This window comes from Pristiophorus japonicus, chromosome 5 (genome assembly GCF_044704955.1).
Source record: "Pristiophorus japonicus isolate sPriJap1 chromosome 5, sPriJap1.hap1, whole genome shotgun sequence".
NCBI lineage: Eukaryota > Metazoa > Chordata > Chondrichthyes > Pristiophoridae > Pristiophorus > Pristiophorus japonicus.
In genome coordinates this window covers 279,769,536-279,794,968 of record NC_091981.1, presented here as the reverse complement: position 1 = coordinate 279,794,968, position 25,433 = coordinate 279,769,536, and the positions used below count along the sequence as shown (strand labels likewise).

The 25,433-nt window shown below is 46.8% G+C and overlaps 1 protein-coding gene across 1 annotated transcript in view; it reads right to left on the bottom strand.

The window, feature by feature from the left end:
- Positions 1–1,061: 1,061 nt before the first annotated feature.
- Positions 1,062–25,433, bottom strand: part of LOC139264166 (nuclease EXOG, mitochondrial-like) — a 69,578-nt gene continuing 45,206 nt past the window's right edge. Inside the window, 1 exon segment of the mRNA XM_070880252.1 lies at positions 1,062–1,511. Within this exon segment, the coding sequence (XP_070736353.1) occupies positions 1,062–1,511 (450 nt within the window).

Below are 25,433 nucleotides of genomic sequence, written 5' to 3'. Positions count from 1 at the left end.
AGCGACAGCCTGTACACTCTCCAGGATCAACCTCCCCGCTGTATTTACCAAGCGATCAGCAACAGTTGATTACTAGTAAACAACATGCCCCGTATAAACGGGCATTACTTTGCACAAAGGAATGCTCACAGGTCCTCTGCCGTCTACCATCTGTTGTGCGATGTGGGCGGACTGGTCGTTTTATCGCAGGACAGCCCAAAGATACCGGATTTCTGGAGCCGGGGGATTAAAAATTAAGCCTGATTACTTGTATCCAGTGTCGTAAGGATTCCAACATTGGCAATTTTAGATCCTTCTTTCCTTGGAGGCCCAAGTCAGTGAGAAAAAAAGAATTTCATAAGCCAGGGAGATTATCACAGCAAATGATGTATTTCTCAAAAGAGCATATCGACAAAAGGCCCATTCTACTGGCTGAACACAACTGGATTAAATGCTTAGCCCTGGAAAGAAATCCTTTTGCATTGAAAGGCAAGCATTATACATAGATTTAGCGGATGCTTGATATAATTTTCACATTCCCGAAAGGCATGTAAAGAACGTTTTTTGCTTTTGGTCTGTGAGCACTTAATGTGGAAACGATATTATACCTGCTGCACAACAAAGGACGTCTGCACTGCAGAAGTAGGGGGCATAATCTCAGGATAAGGGGTCGGCCATTTTGAGACTGAGATGAGGAGGAATTTCTTCACTCAGGAGGTGGTGAATCTTTGGAATTCTCTACCCCAGATGCCGAGTGGTTGAGTGTATTCAAGGCTGAGATCGCTAGATTTTTGGACTTTAGGGGAATCAAGGGATATGGGGATCGGGTGGGAAAGTGGAGTTGAGGTCGAAGATCAGCCATGATCTTATTGAATGGCAGAGCAGGCTCGAGGGGCCTTATGGCCTACTCCTGCTCCTATTTCTTATGTAATGTACATATGTGCATGCACGTCATGTCAGTACATATGGCACATACTATACAAAAGTATGCAAGCGGTTACAACATATATCAGTATAAGCACATATATCAGTGCATAACCACATATCGATCATGTCAGAATATACTAAGGATTTCTACATGTTTAACCGCCCTTGGCTGCCCTTGGTTCCTTTAATACCACTTTCTGCTTTTTCTGCTGGTACAGATTCTGCAGGTACTTATCTGGCTCAATCCCACTCTCCCGGAGATCGGACATGACCTTCTCCAACCTGTGCAAAGTTCCGGCCTGACGCACTTTGCGCCCAGCGAGGTACGGGGTAAACTCCGCAAAGGTCAGCAGCTTGCAAGTGTCGGTCTCGCAGAGATAGTGGCACCGTTTGGCTCGGTCCACGGCTGGGAAGAAAGCCAGGCCGGACATTTTCTCCAGGTCCTGTTGGTCCACCTGATATTCAGACAGCTGGTGGTCAAAGCCAATCGGCTGATTGGACACGACAAAGGCTCCCAGCGACAGTTCGGGCGATGCGTTGGCCTTCTATGTGAGAATGACTTTGTACAGACGTGTTGGCACGGCAATGTCATTCTTCCCGATCACCTGAATGTAGAAAGAGACAGAGATACAATGACAAGACTGAGCGAAGATCGGAAAAATGGGCACTGCAGATAAAAGGAAAACCAGAGGCCGGAAAACTAGAATAAAACAGAAAGGGGCTGGAAATCATAGCACCCGATCGGCAGCTGACAGGGAAAGACAGGCTAAGAGTTAAGGTAGTGTCCTTCAAAAGCAAGTGCAGCAGTTACACCACTTTCTCTTTCAGCTGCTGTATTTTTATTTTATTTTGTCTCATTATCACAGGGGCTTGGCCACACCTCGGAGCGAAAACGTGACCTGGGGAATCCTCAAGGGCTTTAGCGAAGCCAGTTGAGGCTTTTGCTTTGGTCCGTAGGTTGACGTGGAGGGTGTCAGCTTTTGCTCCATGTAACTCAATCTACAGCAACGTCCCATTTGGAAGCCAATTAATGTCCTTACTGTACAGTATAAATGCACACGAGGCCCATACTTGAGAGAAGGTCATTCTGTGACCAGTTACCTTTAATAGCCAGCACTGAAGTGGAGAAGATGGGTAGAACTTCCCCTTTTATACCTGAAAGTCCAGGTTAGGAGTGTCTCCCACAAGTTCACCACCTAGTGGTCAATGTTCTCATGGTGTACAACTTTGGTCAGTTTATACATGGATTACAATGACAGTTGAATACATGACATCACCTCCCCCCAAAGTCTTATTGGGATCACAGGTTGAGTCTCTCTGGTGGTTTACACTCCCTTGTAGAGCGCCTGAGTTGGGGCTCCGGTTGTTGGGCGCTGGCCTGAGTGTCTGCTGTTTGCGTTGCCTCAGGCCTGTCCGGACTGCCCACAGTGACTGGGCTCTCCTCCACTTGGTTCCGGTGTTTGGTCACCTGTGGTGGAGTAAACTCTAGATCGTGTTCTTCCTCTGCTTCTTCTATGGGGTTGCTGAACCTCCTTTTTGTTTGATCCACATGTTTGCGGCAGATTTGTCCATTGGTAAGTTTAACTACCAGAATCCTATTCCCCTCTTTGGCAATCACAGTGCCTGCGAGCCATTTGGGCCCTGCAGCATAGTTGAGGACAAAGACAGGGTCATTGACATCAATACATCGCGCCCTCACATTCCCGTCATGGTAGTCACATTGTGACCGGTGCCTGCTCTCAACAATTTCTTTCATAGTGGGGTGTATAAGGGATAACCTGGTTTTGAGCGTCCTTTTCATTAGCAACTCTGCGGGTGGAACCCCTGTGAGCGAGTGTGGTCGGGATCTATTGGCCAACAGGAGGCATGATAATTGGCTTTGTAGGGAACCCCCTTGGATTCTGAGCATTCCCTGTTTGATTATCTGCACTGCTCGTTCCGCCTGGCCGTTTGAGGCCGGCTTGAACGGTGCTGTTCTGACATGGTTGATACCATTTCCTGCCATGAAGTCCTGGAATTCAATGCTTGTAAAGCATGGGCCATTGTCGCTGACCAAGACGTCTGGTAGACCATGGGCGGCGAACATTGCCCGTAGACTTTCTACCATGGCAGAGGATGTGCTTGAATTGAGAATGTCACACTCGATCCATTTGGAGCAGGCGTCTACTACAACTAAAAACATTTTTCCCATGAAAGGACCTGCGTAGTCCACATGGATGCATGACCAAGGCTTGGCGGGCCAGGACCCTGGGCGCATTGCCCAGCTGGGCACACGTGTTGCACCTGCGAACACAAAGTTCCAGGTCTGCGTCTATCCCTGGCCACCAAACATGTGAACAGGCAATTGCCTTCATCGTGACAATGCCCGGGTGCCCATTGTGGAGTTCTCTGATGAACACCTCTCTGCCCATCTGGGGCATGACTACGCGGTTTCCTCATAGTAGGCAATCGGCCTGAATCGAGAGTTCATCCTTGTGCCTGTGAAATGGGTTGAATTCCTCAGGGCATGCCCTGTACGTGGCTGCCCAGTCCCCATTCAGGACATATTTCTTGACTAAAGACAGTAGCGGGTCTCTATTTGTCCATACTTTAATCTGACGGGCTGTCACGGGTGAGCCTTTGCTTTCAAAAGCTTCAACAGCCATGACCATCTCAGCAGCATGCTCGGTTGCCCCCTCGGTGGTGGCTAGTGGGGGCCTGCTGACTGTATCGGCGCAGATTTCGGTGCCCGGTCTGTGCCGAAATGAATAGTCATAGGCGACTAGCGTGAGTGCCCACATACAGTATGCAGGCCGACGCATTTGCATTTATGACCTTGTTGTCAGCCAAAAGGGACGTAAGGGGTTTGTGATCTGTCTCCAGCTCAAAGTTCCTGCCAAACAGGTACTGGTGCATTTTTTTTACTGCATATACACATGCGAGCGCCTCCTTTTCTACCATCCCGTAGCCCCTTTCTGCCTAGGACAGACTTCTGGAGGCATAAGCTACCAGCTGTAACTGACCCTTGGCATTAACATGCTGCAACACACACCCGACCCCATAGGACGACGCGTCGCATGTTAAAACAAGTTTCTCACATGGGTCATATAGCGTTAACAGATTGTAGGAGCATAACAAATTGCGTGCTCTATCAAAAGCCCTTTCCTGGCTGTCCCCCCAGACCCATTCACGACCTTTGCGTAGGAGCACGTGCAGCGGCTCTAGCAGCGTGCTCAATTTGGGAAGAAAGTTACCAAAATAGTTCAGGAGCCCCAGGAACGAACGCAGCTCCATCGTGTTATGGGGTCTGGGTGCTCTCTGGATCGCTTCCATTTTGGACGCAGTAGATCTGATCCTGTCTGCTGCTACCCTCATCCCCAGGAATTCTACCTCTGGAGCTAGGAAGACGCACTTCGCCTTTTTCAGTCGCAGCCCTACCCGGTCCAGTCTGCGTAGCACCTCCTCCAGGTTGTGGAGGTGTTCTTCAGTATCATAACCCGTGATGAGGATGTCGTCCTGAAAAACCACCGTCCTTGGAATCGACTTGAGGAGACTTTCCATGTTTTGTTGAAAGATCGCGGCGGCCGAGCGAATCCCGAATGGACATCTGTTGTACTCAAACAACCCCTTGTGTGTCGTGATGGTGGTCAGCTTCTTCGACTCACTCGCCAGCTCCTGGGTCATGTAAGCTGAGGTCAGGTCCAATTTTGAAAAAAGTTTGCCACCGGATAGCGTCGCAAAGAGGTCCTCCGCTCTCGGTAGCGGGTACTGGTCTTGGAGTGACACTCGATTGATGGTGGCCTTGTAATCACCACAAATCCTGACCGACCCATCCGCCTTGAGCACCGGCACAATCGGGCTCGCCCAGTCACTGAATTCGACTGGCGAGATGATGCCTTCCCTCAGCAGGCGGTCCAATTCGCCTTCTATCTTTTCCCGCATCACGTATGGCACCGCTCTGGCCTTGTGGTGTACTGGCCTGGCGTCCGGGTTTATGTTAATCACTATCTTGGTCCCCATGAAAGTGCCAATGCCGGGTTGAAATAGTGAGTCAAATTTGTCCAGGACCAGTAAGCATGATACTCACTCCACAGAAGAAATTGCATTGACATCACCCCATTTCCAGTTCATGACAGCAAGCCAACTCCTCCCCAGCAGTGCGGGACAATCCAGAGTGGCAAACTGTTCTCTGAATCTTTGTGGATCACGACTACCATGGCGCTGCCTAGCACCGGAATGATCTCCTTTGTATATGTCCGTAGCTGTGCGTTAATTGGCAATAATTTTGGCCTCCTGGCCTTGGACGCCCACAACTTGTCGAACAGTTTGATGCTGATCGGGGACTGGCTGGTCCCCGTGTCTAGCTCCATTGATACTGGGATGCCATTGAGGAGCACTTTCATCATTATCAGTGGCGTCCTGGTGTATGAACTGTATATGTGCGCCACATTAACTCGTTGAACTTCAGCTTCCAGCGATTTCCCCCAGTGTCCATTTGGCTTCGTAGGGCTTCACATCAGGCCCGTCCTCCTCGTACATCAACCTGGCTGCAGGCTTCCTGTACATACGCGCCAAGTGACCGCTGACATTGCAGTTTAGAAACATAGAAAATAGGTGCGGGAGTAGGCCATTCGGCCCTTCTAGCCTGCACCGCCATTCAATGAGTTCATGGCTGAACATGCAACTTCAGTACCCCATTCCTGCTTTCTCGCCATACCCCTTGATCCCCCTAGTAGTAAGGACTACATCTAGCTCCTTTTTGAATATATTTAGTGAATTGGCCTCAACAACTTTCTGTGGTAGAGAATTCCACAGGTTCACCACTCTCTGGGTGAAGAAGTTTCTCCTCATCTCGGTCCTATATGGCTTACCCCTTATCCTTAGACTGTGACCCCTGGTTCTGGACTTCCCCAACATTGGGAACATTCTTCCTGCATCTAACCTGTCTAAACCCATCAGAATTTTAAACGTTTCTATGAGGTCCCCTCTCATTCTTCTGAACTCCAGTGAATACAAGCCCAGTTGATCCAGTCTTTCTTGATAGGTCAGTCCTGCCATCCGGAATCAGTCTGGTGAACCTTCGCTACACTCCCTCAATAGCAAGAATGTCCTTCCTCAGGTTAGGAAACCAAAACTGTACACAATACTCCAGGTGTGGCCTCACCAAGGCCCTGTACAACTGTAGCAACACCTCCCTGCCCCTGTACTCAAATCCCCTTGCTATGAAGGCCAACATGCCATTTGCTTTCTTAACCGTCTGCTGTACCTGCATGCCAACCTTCAATGACTGATGTACCATGACACCCAGGTCTCGTTGCACCTCCCCTTTTCCTAATCTGTCACCATTCAGATAATAGTCTGTCTCTCTGTTTTTACCACTAAAGTGGATAACCTCACATTTATCCACATTATACTTCATCTGCCATGCATTTGTCCATTCACCTAACCTATCCAAGTCGCTCTGCAGCCTCATAGCATCCTCCTCGCAGCTCACACTGCCACCCAATTTAGTGTCATCCGCAAATTTGGAGATACTACATTTAATCCCCTTGTCTAAATCATTAATGTACAATGTAAACAGCTGGAGCCCCAGCACAGAACCTTGCGGTACCCCACTACTTTCTGCAAGTATATTGCTGATATCTGCAAGCTCTGGCTGTGTGTTTGCCTCCACACCTCCAACATGAGCCGTTGTTGGAAACAAAAGGTCCAGTACTAGTCGATCGTCTCTGACTGTCTCTGTAACTGTCCTTAAACGCACCATTGACAGGTGTTGATGGCTCCATTACTGGCCGCATTGTCCCTTGCGATGGCATGAATCGCCATTCAGCTAGCCATTGTCTCTGTTGAATTCCCCCTTTGGGTTCGACTACATGCTCGGGCATGTCCGATTGCCTCTGTCTGCCTGGAGAACTGTGTGCCGCGTTAACAATGTTGACTCCCTGTCCATTTGCTGCATTTAAACCAAGATTTTTGTCAAACATCATTCTGGTCTCTTCCTCCCCTGAGATAAATGTCTGGGCCATCAAAGCCGCCGTTTCCAGGTTCAAATCTTTGGTCTCAATCAGTTTCCTAAAAACCCCAGCGTGCTCGATGCCCTCAATAAAAAAAGTCTCGCAGCATCTCCGCTCTGCATGCATCTGGGAACTTATATAGGCTCGCCAGTCGCCGGAGGTCTGCCACGAAGTCTGGAACACTTTGCCCTTTTCGCCGCCGGTGCGTGTAAAACCGGTGTCTCGCCATGTGCATGCTGTTCGCCGGTTTAAAGTGATCCCCGATCAAATTACTGAGCTCTTCAAAAGTCTTGTCCGCCGGCTTCTCTGGCGCTAGAAGGTCCTTCATCAGGGAGTACGTTCTGGACCCACAAACCGTCAGGAGATGAGCCCTGCGTTTGTCGGCCGAATCCTGTCCCAACCATTCCTTAGTGATGAAACTTTGCTGTAGTCTCTCAATAAAATCGTCCCAATCATCACCAACACAGTACCTCTCGTCTGTGCTGCTAGTGGCCATGCTCACGTGGTTTAAATCCCAGTTTCTCGTCGCCAATAATATATCCTTACTTTACAGTACAAATGCACATGAGGCCCATTCTAGAGAGAAGGTCACTCTGTGACCAGTAACTTTTATGAGCCAGCACTGAAGTGATGAAGGTGGGTGGAGCTTCCCCTTTTATACCTGAAAGTCCAGGTTAGCAGTGTCTCCCACAAGTTCACCACCTAGTGGTCAGTGTTCTCACGGTGTACAACTTTGGTTAGTTTATACATGGATTACAATGACAGTTGAATACATGACACAACTAAATGGGTCAACTGTGCCTCAGTGGGTAGCACTCTCTCGCCTCTGAGTCAGAAGGTTGTGGGTTCAAGTCCCATTCCAGGGACTTGAGCACAAAAATCCAGGCTAACAATCCCAGTGCAGTGCTGAGGGAGCGCTGCACTGTTGGAAGCCATCATTTAAACAATTTATCTCGTAATTATTACCAAGTCTGTGGAACCTTGCTGTATCAAAAGCATGCAAATTTTGACAGAAATGTATTGGGAGACCCAAGGTTGGAATGTACAGGATGAGGAATGATCAGTGCGGAACTAATGGCCAGTGCCAAAGTTCAAAACATACCACACTCTGTCCCTCGTAGCCCTCAATTGATTCTTTCACCAATAACTATCTTGATGTACCAGGGTTATCTGCCTCGGCAGCCTGTTGGCATGCTGAAGTAGCTACAGCTGAACTCGCAACTTTTCCAATAAAAGAGCCAATATCCCTTGGACAGATGTATGTGTGTTACTATTAGTATGTCTCTATATGTGTCAGCTGTGGCTCAGTGAGTAGCACCCTCGCCTCTGAGTCAGAAGGTTGTGGGTTCAAGTCCCACTTGAGCACATAAATTGAGTGCTGCACTGTCGGAGGTGTCATCTTTTGGATCAGATGTTAAACCGAGGCCCCGTCTGCTCTCTCAGGTGGGTGTAAAAGATCCCATGGCACTATTTTGAAGAAAAGCAGGGGAGTTATCCCCGGTGTCCTGGCCTATATTTATCCCTCAATCAACATAACAAAAAAAACAGATGATATGGTCATTGTCACATTGCTGTTTGTGTGGGAGTTTGCTGTGCGCTTTGAGACGTCTAGTTGCTGTGAAAGGTGCTATATAAGTCCAAGTCGTTCTTTCTATATCGGAAAGTGCATGATATCGGTGCGATGGAGCTTCAACACACAGTTCAGATTCAACAACCATCATGCTTAACCTTTTCTCTTGAAGCAAGTGTGGGAGATTGACATTTGTGTTGCCACTACTCCGATTGGGGCCACACAAGTTTTAAACGCACCAGAAACAAATACAAAAAGGGGAGCTCTCTCTTTTCTACAATTCCAGTGACTATTTCCTTTCCATAATATTGATGTGCATCAATAATTTAAAAACTTGCCTGAGCCTGGATTTTAACTGCAGGTGGATTCCCCGCTGAGGCCTGAGTTAAAATGACAGTCGGGTCTCAATGATGTCATCAGGCCGCGATATGCACATGTAAAGAAGGACCCTGTTGACTCTGGGTGCCTGTCCTTGCTGCCCGCTCAGGAGAGCAAGTTAAAATTGCAGCTGCTGTGATCATGGCCGCTTTCGGACAGGGAAGAGCCAGGGCGGTTTTAACTTTCTGCTGAGCGAGTAGGGTTAAACTCGCCTCCAATGTGTGGGGGGTGTCCAAACCATGGTCGACAAGCCCTCGCTGTCCGCCCCATGAAGCCCCTGCCCCCGTAAAACAGTTTCTAAGTGTGTTTCTACGGGTACATTTTATGATTTAGCTCTCCCACTGAAGATCTTGGCATCATGGAAGCACATGCTCTCGCCTGTGCCCATTTTCCCGTGAGAAGATTTTCCAGTTAGCGCCATATTTGGGGCAGTTTTGTGCCCATTAGGAACTGGGTCAAGACTGCCAAAACTCAATTTGCATACAACACTTAATGTATTTAAACTAATATGGCAGGGGGATGGGAACCAATGCAGGGAGACAGAGGGAAACAAAAAGGAGACAAAAGCAAAAGACAGAAAGGAGATGAGGAAAAGTGGAGGGCAGAGAAACCCAAGGCAAAGAACAAAAAGGGCCACTGTACAGCAAAATTCTAAAAGGACAAAGGGTGTTAATAAAACAAGCCTGAAGGCTTTGTGTCTTAATGCAAGGAGTATCCGCAATAAGGTGGATGAATTAATTGTGCAAATAGATGTTAACAAATATGATGTGATTGGGATTACGGAGACGTGGCTCCAGGATGATCAGGGCTGGGAACTCAACATTCAGGGGTATTCAACATTCAGGAAGGATAGAATAAAAGGAAAAGGAGGTGGGGTAGCATTGCTGGTTAAAGAGGAGATTAATGCAATAGTTAGGAAAGACATTATCTTGGATGATGTGGAATCTATATGGGTAGAGCTGCAGAACACCAAAGGGCAAAAAACGTTAGTAGGAGTTGTGTACAGACCTCCAAACAGTAATAGGGATGTTGGGGAGGGCATCAAACAGGAAATTAGGGGTGCATGCAATAAAGGTGTAGCAGTTATAATGGGTGACTTTAATATGCACATAGATTGGGCTAGCCAAACTGGAAGCAATACGGTGGAGGAGGATTTCCTGGAGTGCATAAGGGATGGTTTTCTAGACCAATATGTTGAGGAACCAACTAGGGGGGAGGCCATCTTAGACTGGGTGTTGTGTAATGAAAGAGGATTAATTAGCAATCTCATTGTGCGAGGCCCCTTGGGGAAGAGTGACCATAATATGGTGGAATTCTGCATTAGGATGGAGAATGAAACAGTAATTTCAGAGACCATGGTCCAGAACTTAAAGAAGGGTAACTTTGAAGGTGTGAGGCGTGAATTGGCTAGGATAGATTGGCAAATGATACTTAGGGGGTTGACTGTGGATGGGCAATGGCAGACATTTAGAGACCGCATGGATGAATTACAACAATTGTACATTCCTGTCTGGCGTAAAAATAAAAAAGGGAAGGTGGCTCAACCGTGGCTATCTAGGGAAATCAGGGATAGTATTAAAGCCAAGGAAGTGGCATACAAATTGGCCAGAAATAGCAGCGAACCTGGGGACTGGGAGAAATTTAGAACTCAGCAGAGGAGGACAAAGGGTTTGATTAGGGCAGGGAAAATGGAGTACGAGAAGAAGCTTGCAGGGAACATTAAGGCGGATTGCAAAAGTTTCTATCGGTATGTAAAGAGAAAAAGGTTGGTGAAGACAAACGTAGGTCCCCTGCAGTCAGAATCAGGGGAAGTCATAACGGGGAACAAAGAAATGGCAGACCAATTGAACAAGTACTTTGGTTCGGTATTCACTAAGGAGGATACAAACAACCTTCCGGATATAAAAGGGGTCAGAGGGTCTAGTAAGGAGGGGGAACTGAGGGAAATCTTTATTAGTCGGGAAATTGTGTTGGGGAAATTGATGGGATTGAAGGCCGATAAATCCCCAGGGCCTGATGGACTGCATCCTAGAGTACTTAAGGAGGTGGCCTTGGAAATAGCGGATGCATTGACAGTCATTTTCCAACATTCCATTGACTCTGGATCAGTTCCAATGGAGTGGAGGGTAGCCAATGTAACCCCACTTTTTAAAAAAGGAGGGAGAGAGAAAACAGGGAATTATAGACCGGTCAGCCTGACCTCAGTAGTGGGTAAAATGATGGAATCAATTATTAAGGATGTCATAGCAGTGCATCTGGAAAATGGTGACATGATAGGTCCAAGTCAGCATGGATTTGTGAAAGGGAAATCATGCTTGACAAATCTTCTGGAATTTTTTGAGGATGTTTCCAGTAAAGTGGACAAAGGAGAACCAGTTGATGTGGTATATTTGGACTTTCAGAAGGCTTTCGACAAGGTCCCACACAAGAGATTAATGTGCAAAGTTAAAGCACATGGGATTGGGGGTAGTGTGCTGACGTGGATTGAGAACTGGTTGTCAGACAGGAAGCAAAGAGTAGGAGTAAACGGGTACTTTTCAGAATGGCAGGCAGTGACTAGTGGAGTGCCGCAAGGTTCTGTGCTGGGGCCCCAGCTGTTTACATTGTACATTAATGATTTAGACGAGGGGATTAAATGCAGTATCTCCAAATTTGCGGATGATACTAAGTTGGGTGGCAGTGTGAGCTGCGAGGAGGATGCTATTAGGCTGCAGAGTGACTTGGATAGGTTAGGTGAGTGGGCAAATGCATGGCAGATGAAGTATAATGTGGATAAATGTGAGGTTATCCACTTTGGTGGTAAAAACAGAGAGACAGACTATTATCTGAATGGTGACAGATTAGGAAAAGGGAAGGTGCAACGAGACCTGGGTGTCATGGTACATCAGTCATTGAAGGTTAGCATGCAGGTACAGCAGGCGGTTAAGAAAGCAAATGGCATGTTGGCCTTCATAGCGAGGGGATTTGAATACAGGGGCAGGGAGGTGTTGCTACAGTTGTACAGGGCCTTGGTGAGGCCACACCTGGAGTATTGTGTACAGTTTTGGTCTCCTAACTTGAGGAAGGACATTCTTGCTATTGAGGGAGTGCAGCGAAGGTTCACCAGACTGATTCCCGGGATGGCGGGACTGACCTATCAAGAAAGATTGGATCAACTGGGCTTGTATTCACTGGAGTTCAGAAGAATGAGAGGGGACCTCATAGAAACGTTTAAAATTCTGACGGGTTTAGACAGGTTAGATGCAGAAAGAATGTTCCCAATGTTGGGGAAGTCCAGAACCAGGGGTCACAGTCTGAGGATAAGGGGTAAGCCATTTAGGACCGAGATGAGGAGAAACTTCTTCACCCAGAGAGTGGTGAACCTGTGGAATTCTCTACCACAGAAAGTAGTTGAGGCCAATTCACTAAATATATTCAAAAGGGAGTTAGATGAAGTCCTTACTACTCGGGGGATCAAGGGTTATGGCGAGAAAGCAGGAAGGGGGTACTGAAGTTTCATGTTCAGCCATGAACTCATTGAATGGCGGTGCAGGCTAGAAGGGCTGAATGGCCTGCTCCTGCACCTATTTTTCTATGTTTCTATGTTTCTATGTTTCTAACACTTGGAGCAGGACAAGACTTTTCACTCTAACAGCCTGGCTGAAAGGCCAGTGCTAAAATGCTGCATTGTACTCTGTCCCTCTTGCTCCTCAATCATTCCTTAATTGTTCAGAAGGAAACTTCTATTTCGCATATCAAGCTGATCCGATCAATAGCGAGATAGGTTAGATAATTAGATGACTTGCACTGTATTGAGGGGTGGCCCATGGCTGGTAATATTGTCTTTTTATCAGCTGAGTTCAAGTCCCACTCCAGAGACATGAGCACATAAATCTAGGCTGACACTCCAGTGCAGCGCTGAGGGAGTGCTGCACTGTCAGAAGTGCAGTCTTTCGATTGAGCCGTTAAACCACGGTCCCGTCTGCTCTCTCAGGTTGACATAAAAGATCCCATGGCACTATTTCGTAGAAGAGCAGGGGAGGTTCTCCCCGGTGTCCTGGTCAATATTTATCCCTCAAACAACATAACAAAAAACAGATTATCTGGTCATTGTCACATTGCTGTCTGTGGGAGCTTGCTGTGCGCAAATTGGCTGCCCCGTTTCCCACAACAGTGACTACATTCCAAAAGTACTTCATTGGCTGTATTGGTCGTGAAAGGTGCTACAGAGGTCTCAGGTCATGCATCGCCTGAACCCGAGACCCAGACAGGTGAACATGGCACTCTCCTAAACCTTAGCAAAGGGCGCTCCGAACTAGCTGCCGACACATAAAGGAATGTTGGAGAGGAGGAGTTCACATCTTATCAGATGAACATAAAAATATAAATAAGTTTAATTAACAAAACTGCCTCAGATTTGAGGGAAATACATTCTACAATATAAGCAAGGCCACTGCTTTGCAGTGACTGAATAAATCACATTCCACCTTTATTACGAGAGTCCGGGATTTTTACTGCTGTTTTGGGGATCACATTCATCAATTCAATCTAATAATTAGGCTCATTGGTTTATGGTAACTGAATGTCATATTCTGAGCTCAGTTTTTATTTCAAAAGGTAAGTTGATAAACTTATTTATGCCAGTCTGGTGGGATGACACTTTTATTTTGGCTCGTTCACTTGGGACCATGGGATATTTACTGGTGTTTGGAGAATGGCATTCCATGATTACATTCACTTTTCCTTGCAAGCCACAAATCGGTGGCTTTCACCGTCAGTTTTCAAACCAGATCAGAAATGGTTCACAAGGTTATCAGATATCTGCTTGTTTGAAGCTGAGTATACATTTGAAGTATATTTAGCCCTCAACCAAGATCACTAAAAGCAGAATTTCTGGTCATTTGCACATTGCTGTTTGTGGGAGCTCACTGTGTGCAATTGGCTGCAGCAATTTCCACATTACAATAGTGACTACACTCCAAAAGTTCTTCATTTGCTATAAAGCACTTTGGGACATCTTGAGGTCGTAAAAGGCGCTATATAAATGCATGTTTTTTTTTCTTTACACTGCACCCTGTGAGCTTAGTGACTCGAGAATTGTGTACTCTGTGTTTTTGTACTTGTTTACTTACTAGTGTGTTATTTCTGTTGCTGTATATTAATAAATATTTTTCTCCAATGATAACGGGGTTTCCTTTGTTCCAAAGTTAGGCCGGGAGGGGTCACCAGGAACGTGCTGAATCTGTAGGGGATTCCCCCAGATAGAAAAGTTGGAAGTCATTCAAAAAACAGATTAAACTGACAATCGAGTAAGACATGCAAATGTCGTTCACCTTCACAAGTATAGTAACAGGGCAAATGTGCTTCAGTGGTGACTTGTGTGCAATACGTTACGTACTATTTAAGTGCTTGCATGCTATTTTTAAACGCACATTTGGTGCTGCAAAAAATTCAAACCACGCTTATATTTAAAAAAAACAAATCCAGCATCTGATGAGAGGAACACTCGGCTTCCTGAGTTTACACAAGAGCCAGGGTTGCAAAGCTTGAGGTAGGGACAACAACTTGCATTTATATAGCACCTTTAACATAGTACCTGTAAAACATCCCAAGGCGCTTCACAGGAGCGTTATCAAACAGGAAGGCAGACTATTATCTGAATGGTGACAGATTAGTAAAAGGGGAGGTGCAACGAGACCTGGGTGTCATGGTACATCAGTCATTGAAGGTAGGCATGCAGGTACAGCAGGCGGTGAAGGCGGCAAATGGCATGCTGGCCTTCATAGCGAGAGGATTTGAGTATAGACGCAGGGAGGTCTTGCTGCAGGGCCTTGGTGAGACCACACCTGGAATATTGTGCACAGTTTTGGTCTCCCAATCTGAGGAAGGACATTCTTGCTATTGAGGGAGTGCAGCGAAGGTTCACCAGACTGTTTCCCGGGATGGCAGGACTGACATATGCAGAAAGACTGGATCGACTGGGCTTATATTCACTGGAATTTAGAAGAATGAGAGGAGATCTCATAGAAACATATAAAATTCTGATGGGATTGGACAGGTTAGATGCAAGAAGAATGTTGCCGATGTTGGGGAAATCCAGAATCAGGAGTCACAGTCTAAGGATAAGGGGTAAGCCATTTAGGACCGAGATGAGGAGAAATTTCTTCACTCAGAGATTTGTGAACCTGTGGAATTCGCTACCACAGAAAGTTGTTGAGGCCAGTTCGTTAGATATATTCAAAAGGGAGTTAGATATGGCCCTTACAGCTAAAGGGATCAAGGGGTATGGAGAGAAAGCAGGAATGAGGTACTGAAGTTGCATGATCAGCCATGATCATATTGAATGGTGGTGCAGGCTCGAAGGGCCGAATGGCCTACTCCTGCACCTATTTTCTATGTTTCTATGTTTCAAACAGAATTTGACACCGAGCCACATTCAAGAAAAGAAAGACTTGGATTTATATAGCACCTTTCACGACCACGGATGTCTCAAAGCGCTTTACAGCCAATGAAGTACTTTTGAAAGGTAGTCACTGTTGTAATGTAGGAAACGCTGCAGCCAATTTGCACACAAGCTAGTTCCCACAAACAGCAATGTGATAATGAGCAGATAATCTGTTTTAATGATGTTGATTGAGGGATAAATATTGACCAGGACACCAGGGATAACTCTCCTGCTCTTCTTCAAATTAGTGCCATGGGATCTTTTACGTTCACTTAGGAAAGCAGGCGAGGTCTCAGTTTAACATCTCATCCGAAAGGCGGCACCCTCCGACAGTGTAGTGTTCCCTCAGCACTGCACTGGAGTGTCAGGCTGGATTTTTTATTTGTGCTCAAGTCCCTGGAGTGGGACTTGTCATGTATGTAACCAGCATACTACTGTAACCCTTATACAATTGTAACCACTACATACTGCACATACTTACCAGAAATGCACAGGGGGTGTATTCCTAACCTGGAGATTCAGGTATATAAGGGGAGGTTCCTCGCAAGGTCAGCACTCCTTGGTCCAGGTAATAAAGGTGAAGGTCACAGAGTGACTGTGTCTGCGGTACATACCTCGTGTGATTATGTTTAAGAGTTAAGGACTCAACAGGATTTGAACCCACAACCTTCTGACTCAGAGACGAGCATGCAACCCGCTGAGCCACAGCTGATACATTAGGGGGCCAAAAGCTTGGTCATTGAGTTAGGTTTTGAGGAGCAGGAATCTTAAAGGACAAGCATTATAGATTTATGACCGGTAATTGATTCTCCATTGCTATTGATAATAGCCAATTAAAATGCATACATACGTATGGCCAGGCCAGGCATCATTTTAAGGTACTGGCGGGAAGCTCATCTGCTCGCCAACTGAGATATATACCTCACTGCATTTTGATCACACGACTGCAGTTCGGCCTCACTGAACACAGGACTCCAGCCATGCCTTCAGAGAGCAACCTTTTGTTTTGAAATACAAATCGAGTGTCCCACGTGGCTCCGTTGATAAACGCATAATCTGAGGCAGCACAAAGCTGTCCAGATCAGAAGAGTGCCTGGCTTCAGTCCCTGGTCAGTGTTGATTTCGGTAAACTCTGCTGGGCTATGAGTTGAGACGACATCGATTGGCATCAGTGCACCTGGGTGTGGGGGGAGGGAGATTAGTGAGGGAGCACAATCCTCACCATTATCCAGTGACTTTGACTAGAAAGCGCTGGACTGATTTACAGCATCAGGCTCAGCTGTGATGATCGCTATGTTTAAATAGCCTTTTGATACTAGCAGTCTGGTTTCACATTTTTTTGGTTGTTGAAATAGTCCCCTTGGGGCTGCCAGCATATGTGGAACTGCACGCCTGCCTGACTCGGTGATTTGAAGAGCAGAGAAAATGCATCCAATTTATATTTCCAAGTCAAAGATAATCGGGTAAGGCGTTACGTTTTGCTGGCAGGCTCCAATGACTCTGCTTTCTGCTGGATCCTGAGCGCTGTCCTTTGATACAGAGGCACCAGCAATGTGAATAACAGCAAACAAGAGCGGCAGCACAGCAGAAAGGAAGAGATAAAGAGCGAGCGAACAAGCCAATGCTAGAGAGCGAAAGTCTGCCTGAGAATTACAGCCACGCAGACCAAGAGAGAAAGAAACACTTGCATTTATATAGCGCCTTTCACGACCACCAGATGTCTAAAAGCACTTTACAGACAATGAAGTACTTTTGGAGTGTTGTTACTGTTGTAATGTAGGAAATGTGGCAGCGAAAGTATGCACAGCAAGCTCCCACAAACAGCAATGTGATAGTGACCAGATAATCTGGTTTTTTTTTGTTAAGTTGATTGAGGGATAAATATTGACCAGGACACCGAGGATAACTCCCCTGCTCTTCAAAATAGTGCGATGGGATCTTGTACATCCACCTGAGAGAGCAGGCAGGGCCTCGGTTTAACGTCTCATCCGAAAGACGGCAGCTCCAACAGTGCAGCACTCCCTCAGCACTGCACTGGAGGGTCAGCCTAGATTTTTGTGCTCAAGTCTCTGGAGTGGGACTTGAACCCATAACCTTCTGACCCAGAGGCGAGAGTGCTGCCCACTGAGCCACGGCTGAGAAAGAGACAGAGCGAGCGATGAAGCGAATGCGAGTGAAGGTCGGCCTGAGAATAACAGCCACGCAGACCGAGAGAGAAGTTCAGCCACGATCTTATTGAATGGCGGAGAAGGTTCGAGGAGGAGCCTGCTCCTATTTCTTATGTTCTTAGAAATCATTCTCATATCATCAGCATAGGCAGTCCCTCAGAATCGAGGAAAACTTACTTGCACTCTAAAAATGAGTCCTTAGGTGGCTGAACAGCCCAATACGAGAACCACAGTGCCTGTCACAGGTGGGACAGATAGCCGTTGAGGGTAAGGGAGGGTGGGACTGGTTTGCCGCACGCTCTTTCCGCTGCTTACGCTTGATTTCTGCATGCTCTTGGCGATGAGACTCGAGGTGCTCGGCGCCCTCCCGGATGCACTTCCTCCACTTAGGGCGGTCCTTGGCCAGGGACTCCCAGGTGTCGGTGGGGATGTTGCACTTTATCAGAAAAGGGAGTGAGTGAAACACCAAGTCATCATTCAATTCTACAAAACGTGCTGTGGCCAATGGCCGACTCTAATTGACCGTAATGTGCCAGTGCAAAACATGACTGCGTGATGGTGAAATTTTCGAGTTTAACTCCGGCCAATTCAACTGTAACATAAAGTGCGAGGCACCAGGGCTGTATAACAGGGCGAGTGACAGCAGACAGGAAGCAGCAAGAGCTGACTGGCAGTGGAGAGGGTACCATTGCAAAATCTTGTCACATCAAGGGCAAATCTGGCAATAACAGACTCATTTTTTTCCCCTTTCAGGCACCATCATTTATAAACAGCACCAGCTGGAAACATCAACTTGGAAGCCATACTGAGGCAGAAAACGGGCGGATGACAATTAGCATGATGCGGTTTGGGGTAATGGGTGTATGTGACCTGTCAGACTCGGCCGCCAGTTTCACTGATGAGGTCGTTAGTGCTCCCTGTTCCAACAACAGTGATTATTTGCACTCGTTTTTTTCAAGGTCTTTCTGCGCCTGTGCGCCCTGGACTCTGACGCCTACGCATGGGCACCACCGTCCCCCTGGACTCCGCGCCCCTCCATCCTCCCGCGCATGCGCAGACTCCTCGAACCCGACACCGGAAGTCGGGCCTGTATCGTGAGCTGGAGTTGTGCCATGTGGAGCTGTGCTGCGTGTATCCAGCTTTTGAATTATCTTCAGGACGTTGACACAGAATATCGCTGTGATTACCTACAGTGACATTTTTGCTGCCTTCTGAGGGAGAGAAAACATCGGAAGTGGGAGAGAGAGAAGCTGGGGGGAGGGAGACCAATCAGCAATCAGGTCTTGTGATCAGAGAGAGCCAATCAGGGAAGTTTTGCTCCAGCTATACGGGGTATTGGTGAGGCCACACCTGGAATACTGCGTGCAGTTTTGGTTTCCATATTTACAAAAGGATATATTTGCTTTGGAGGCAGTTCAGAGAAGGTTCACTAGGCTGATTCCAGAGATGAGGGGGTTAACTTATGAGAAAAGGTTGAGTAGGTTTGGTCTCTACTCATTGGAGTTCAGAAGAATGAGAGGTGATCTTATCGAAACGTATAAGATTATGAGGGGGCTTGACAAGGTGGATGCAGAGGGGATGTTTCCACTGATGGGGGAGACTAGAACTAGAGGGCATGATCTTAGAATAAGGGGCAGCCCATTTAAAACAGAGATGAAGAGAAATTTCTTCTGTCAGAGGGTTGTAAATCTGTGGAATTCTATGGAAGCTGGGACATTGAATGAATTTAAGGCAGAGATAGACAGTTTCTTAACCGATAAGGGAATAAAGGGTTATGGGGAACGGGCAAGGAAGTGGACCTGAGTCCATGATCGGATCAGCCAAGATCGTATAAAATGGTGGAACAGGCTCGAGGGGCCATATGGCCTACTCCTGCTCCTATTTCTTATATTCTTATCCTTCAAACAATTGGAGAGGAACACAAGGAAATTCATCTGTAACTGGTACCTTCAGCAGGGGTCTTGACAGTGATTTGGGAACAGGAGTAGGCCATTCAGCCCCTCAAGTCTGTTCCACCATTCACTTAGATCGTGGCTAATCTGGATCTTAACTCCATTTACCCGCCTTAGTTTCATATCCCTTAATCCCCTTGCCTAACAAAAAAATGATCAATCTCAGTTTTGACATTTTCAATTGACCTCCAGTCTCAATAGCTTTTGGGGGGCAAGACTTCTAGATTTCCACTACCCTTTGTGTGAAGAAGTGCTTCCTGACATCACCCCTGAACAGCTTAGCTCCATTTTTAAGGTTATGCCCTTAATGTTAATTTTTAATTAAAATTAAGCTGAATTTTAATGTTATGAATTGCTCTTTAAAGACAAACTGGATAACTATGGAGTGACAGTGCGTGCAATGAAGAAAAAATTCAACTGCACAACAGGAAAACAGAACTCAAGCTCCCAATCACCACAGCGGAACAGACTTTACAGATATCGCTGGAAGCATCCTGGGCACAGTATCAGTTACACTACTACAACGTCATTAATTTAAAATCTCTTTAGTCTTCGGTAATATAATGTTGATTTTCAAATAATGGTCTATGACACACTGTACTTTGTGTTTGTTATATAAGAATGTAAAATATCATGGCTGTCGAAATGACATTGTTTACTCTACCAATGGTTTTATATTTATCGACCTATGATGTTCCCATGAAACAAATATTGACCAGATATATCAGGTTGTAATTATATCTCATCAACCTCCTTCAGTGTCAACAGCAACTATCTTCTGCCTTCATACTAAATAGAAGCAACTACAGTGTATTAATCACCTTCAACATCAGATATTTGTTCTAACACACATAAATTAGCATATTTTCATTAGAACTTGCAAAAATTCAGTATGTTTTCAAAACTGCAGAGAAGAACAGCACGGGAGATGGCAGGGAGACAGACAACAACAACAACTTGTATTTATATAGCGCCTTTAATGTAGTGAAACGTCCCAAGGCGCTTCACAGGAGTATTATGAGATAAAAATTTGACACCGAGATACGTAAGTAGAAATTAGGACAGGAAGAGGTAGGTTTTAAGGAGCATCTTGAAGGAGGAAAGAGAGGTAGAGAGGCGGAGAGGTTTAGGCAGGGAGTTCCAGAGCTTGGGGCCCAGGCAACAGAAGGCACGGCCACCAATGGTTGAGCGATTATAATCAGGGATGCTGATGAGGGCAGAATTAGATGAGCGCAGACATCTCGGGGGGAGGGGGGAGGGGTTGTGGAGCTGGAGGAGATTACAGAGATAGGGAGGGGTGAGGCCATGGAGAGATTTGAAAATGAGGATGAAAATTTTGAAATCGAGGCGTTGCTTAACCGGAAGCCAATGTAGGTCAGCGAGCACAGGGGTGATGGGTGAGCGGGACTTGGTGCGAGTTAGGACACGGGCAGCCGAGTTTGATGGACTGACAAGCAAGCCTGGGACAGCAAACAACAGGTCCAATGGTGAGCAGTATGGTGTTGGGGCAAGTGAGCAGGGATGAAGACTGCAGGCCAAGCTGGTGTACAGGAGGCAGCATGCCCTGGCCCCACAGTGGAAGAGCACAGTGCAACAGCAGCCTGGGTATGGGGGCAGAAATCCTGGTGGGGGGCAGAAATCCTGGTGACAGGCAGTGATCGAAACTATTCAAATTTAAAATCTGCCGCAAAACATAAAAATTGAAGTAAAGACAGAAAATGCGGGAAACACTCAGCAGGTCAGGCAGCATCTGTGCAGAGAAACAGCATTAACGTTTCAGTTCTGACGAAATGTCATCGACCTGAAACACTAACTTTGTTTCTCTCTCTACGGATGCTACCTGACCGAGTATTTGAAGTATTTCGCTTTTGTTAAAAGTGGAAGAAAGAGAAAGAGCAAGGGGAAGAGGGGAAAAGGGAAAGAGGAAGAAAAAGGAAGAGAAAGGAAGGAAGGAAGAGAAAAGACAGAAGGAAGGAAGGAAGAGGAAGGAAGGAAGGAAAGAAAGAAAAGAATTGCATTTATAGAGCGGCTTTCACGATCACTGGATGTCCCAAAGCACTTTACGGCCAATGAACTACTTTTGGAGTGTAGTCACTGTGGTAATGTGGGAAATGCGGGCAGCCAATTTGCGCACAGCAAGCTCCTACAAACAGCCATCTGATAATGACCCAGATAATCTGTTCTTGTTATGTTGATTGAAGGATAAATATTGTCCAGGACACCAGGGATAACTCCACTGCTCTTCTTCGAAATAGTGCCATGCGATCTTTTACACTACGGTGCCTCGGTCTAATGTCTCATCCGAAAGATGGCACCTCCGACAGTGCAGCACTGCCTCAGCACTGCACTGGTGTGTCGGCCTAGATTTTTTGTGCTCAAGTCCCTGGAATGGGACTTGAACCCACAACCTTCTGACTCAGAGGCGAGAGAGAGAGAGAGAAAGAGAGAGAGAGAGAGAGAGAGAGAGTGTGCTACCCACTGAGCTACAGCTGACACCCTGGCCAGGTAAATTGTAAAAATGTAAAAAATGGCAGGAAGAGGCGGAGCAACTCTCCCGTCACAGCGCCATCAATGGTGGGAACCTGCAACTACAGTGTGATGGAAGATAGCCTTTTCCATTATAAAAATGTTGGCATAGACCTTCCATTATAAAATGTTCACATAGAAATATGGCGCAAAAATCGAGAGGCAGGAAGTAAGCTTTTGTGAACAGGATGTTGCTGCACATGCACGACTTTAAATAATATTAGACTTGGCAAAATTGGGAATCTTTCGTGAAGAAGCAAAATATTCATGGCTCACAAACTTACAAAGGGACTCGTATTTTTAACAATCAACATTCTGGCAGCAAACACAAAGCGCCATTCAACACAATTCCACTGACAAAAACAATGTAATAATTACTTGCTCATCCGACCATCATTGTGAGGAATGCAAAATTAAGAACAAGAATTGCTTGATTTACTGCAACTATCAGCATTTCTGTTTTCTAACCGCAGGAAATGGCATATGCGAGAATTTTTTTTTAAAGCCCGAGTTGTTGTTAAAACGTGTATTGGGTTTCACAGAAAATGCTGAATTATTTAACATTTCCGTGTTGGCATGAGAAACTCTCAATTAGCAGCTGAGAGGTTCACAGGCGAGTTTAATTAATCAGGTGGCAGAGAGGCACAATATCGGGAAGCTGAAAGGGAAGCCTGGCGTGATATGTCCCTGGCAGACTGTTAATCTGGACTGTGATCACTTACTTAGCCTGCTGGACGATTCCTGTCAGCTTTGGCTCACTCACCTCAGGCGGGCCAGACATCAGACTTTAACCACTATCATCATCATCATAGGCAGTCCCTCGGAATCGAGGAAGACTTGCTTCCACTCTAAAAATGAGTTCTTAGGTGACTGTACAGTCCAATACGAGAACCACAGTCTCTGTCGCAGGTGGGACAGACAGCCGTTGAGGGAAAGGGTGGGTGGGACTGGTTTGCCGCACGCTCTTTCCGCTGCCTACACTTGATTTCTGCATGCTCTCGGCGACGAGACTCGAGGTGCTCAGCGCCCTCCCGGATGCACTTCCTCTACTTTGGGCGGTCTTTGGCCAGGGACTTCCAGGTGTCAGTGGGGATGTTGCACTTTATCAGGGAGGGTTTGAGGGTGTCCTTGTAACTTTTCCTCTGCCCACCTTTGGCTCGTTTGCCGTGAAGGAGTTCCGAGTAGAGCGCTTGCTTTGGGAGTCTCGTGACTGGCATGCGAACAATGCGGCCCGCCCAGCGGAGCTGATCAAGTATGGTCAGTGCTTCAATGCTGGGGATGTTGGCCTAGTCGAGGACGCTAATGTTGGTGTGTCTGTCCTCCCAGGTGATTTGTAGCATCTTGCAGAGACATCATTGGTGGTATTTCTCCAGCGACTTGAGGTGTCTACTGTACATGGTCCATGTCTCTGAGCCATACAGGAGGGTGGGTATTACTATAGCCCTGTAGACCATCAGCTTGGTGGCAGATTTGAGGGCTTGGTCTTCAAACACTCTTTTCCTCAGTCTAAAAATTAATGGGTCTGTTGGGCAATGTGCTTCAGAGAACTTCACAATAAGGGAGCTTTGAAGGGGAGGATGAGGGGGTTTACCTTATATGTCCGATCATATTTTCCTTCCCCTTTGTACCTTTCCATCATCCTCTTCCAGCTGAGCAGCCTAAATAAGGATGATTGGCTTACCCGATCTACCTTTCCACTTTGAATTCACTGGCTCTTGCTGGGCAACCCTCCATTACCTCACCATAGCAAGCATTATTGGTTCTATATATTAAGTATCAGCATCACAGCCAAGCCCAATCCCTATGGCCACACTTTCTACTCCTTAGATGATGATTCAATGCTAGAATCTCCTTAGGAACATAAGAATAGGTGTAGGCCATTGAGCCCCTCGAGCCTGTATCGCCACTCAATGAGATCATGGCTGATCTGTGACCTCACTCCATATACCCGCCTTTGGCGGGGAGCAGGCGGGGAAGTGGAGCTGAGTCCATGATAGATCAGCCATGATATTATTAAATGGCGGAGCAGGCTCGAGGGACTAAATGTCCTACTTATGCTCCTATTTCTTATGTTAATACCTTTGGTTCACAAAAAATCTATCAATCTCTGATTTAAAATTAACAATTGATCCAGCATCAATTGCCGTTTGTGGAAGAGAGTTCCAAAGTTCTACCATCCTTTGTGTGTAGAAGTGTTTCCTAATTCCACTCCTGAAATGCCTGGCTCTAATTTTTAGACTATGCCCCCTAGTCCTAGACTCCCCAATCAGCAGGAATAGTTTCTCGCTATCTACCCTATCTGTTCCCCTTAATATCTTGAAAACTTCAATCAGATCCCTCTAAATTCTAGGGGATACAACCCTAATTTGTGTAATGTCTCCTCATAAGTTAACCCTTGAAGTCTGGGTATCATTCTGGTAAACCTACGCTGCACTCCCACCAAGGCCAATATATCCTTCCAAAGGTGCGGCACCCAGGACAGCACACAGTATTCCAGGTATAGTCTAACCAGGGTTTTGTATCATCATCATAGGCAGTCCCTCGGAATCGAGGAAGACTTGCTTCCACTCTAAAAGTGAGTTCTCAGGTGACTGTACAGTCCAATACGGGAATTACAGTCTCTGTCACAGGTGGGACAGACAGTGGTTGAAGGAAAGGGTGGGTGGGGAGCCTGGATTGCTGCACGCTCTTTCCGCGGTCTTCGCTTGCTTTCTGCATGCTCTCAGCGACGAGACTCGAGGTGCTCAGCGCCCTCCCGGATGCTCTCCCTCCACTTAGGGCGGTCTTGAGCCAGGGATTCCCAGGTGCCGGTGGGGATGTTGCATTTTATCAAGGAGGCTTTGAGGGTGTCCTTGAAACGTTTCCTCTGCCCACCTGGGGCTCGCTTGCCGTGTAGGCATTCCAAGTACAGCGCTTGCTTTGGGAGTCTCATGTTGGGCATGCAGACGATGTGGCCCACCCAACGGAGCTGGTCAAGTGTGGACAGTGCTTCGATGCTGGGGATGTTGGCCTGAGCGAGAACACTGACGTTGGTGCGTCTGTCCTCCCAGGGGATTTGCAGGATCTTGCGGAAGCAGTGTTGGTGGTATTTCTCTGGCGCTTTGAGATGTCTGCTGTATATGGTCCACGTCTCTGAGCCATGTAGGAGGGCGGGTATCACTACGTCCCATTACAGCATAATGCTTGGTGTCAGACTTGAGGTCCTGGTCTTCAAATACTCTCTTCCTCAGGTGACCGAAGGCTGCGCTGGCACACTGGAGGCGGTGTTGGACCTCGTCATCGATGTCAGCCCTTGCTGATAGTAGGCTGCCAAGGTATGGAAAATGGTCCACGTTGTCCAAGGCCGCGCCATGGATTTTGATGTTCGGGGGACAGTGCAATGTGGCGGGGTCAGGTTGGCGAAGGACCTGTCTTACGGATGTTTAGCGTAAGGCCTATGCTTTTGTACACCTCGGTGAAGGTGTTGACGATGGTTTGGAGTACGGCCTTGAGTGTGCACAGATGCAAGCGTCATCC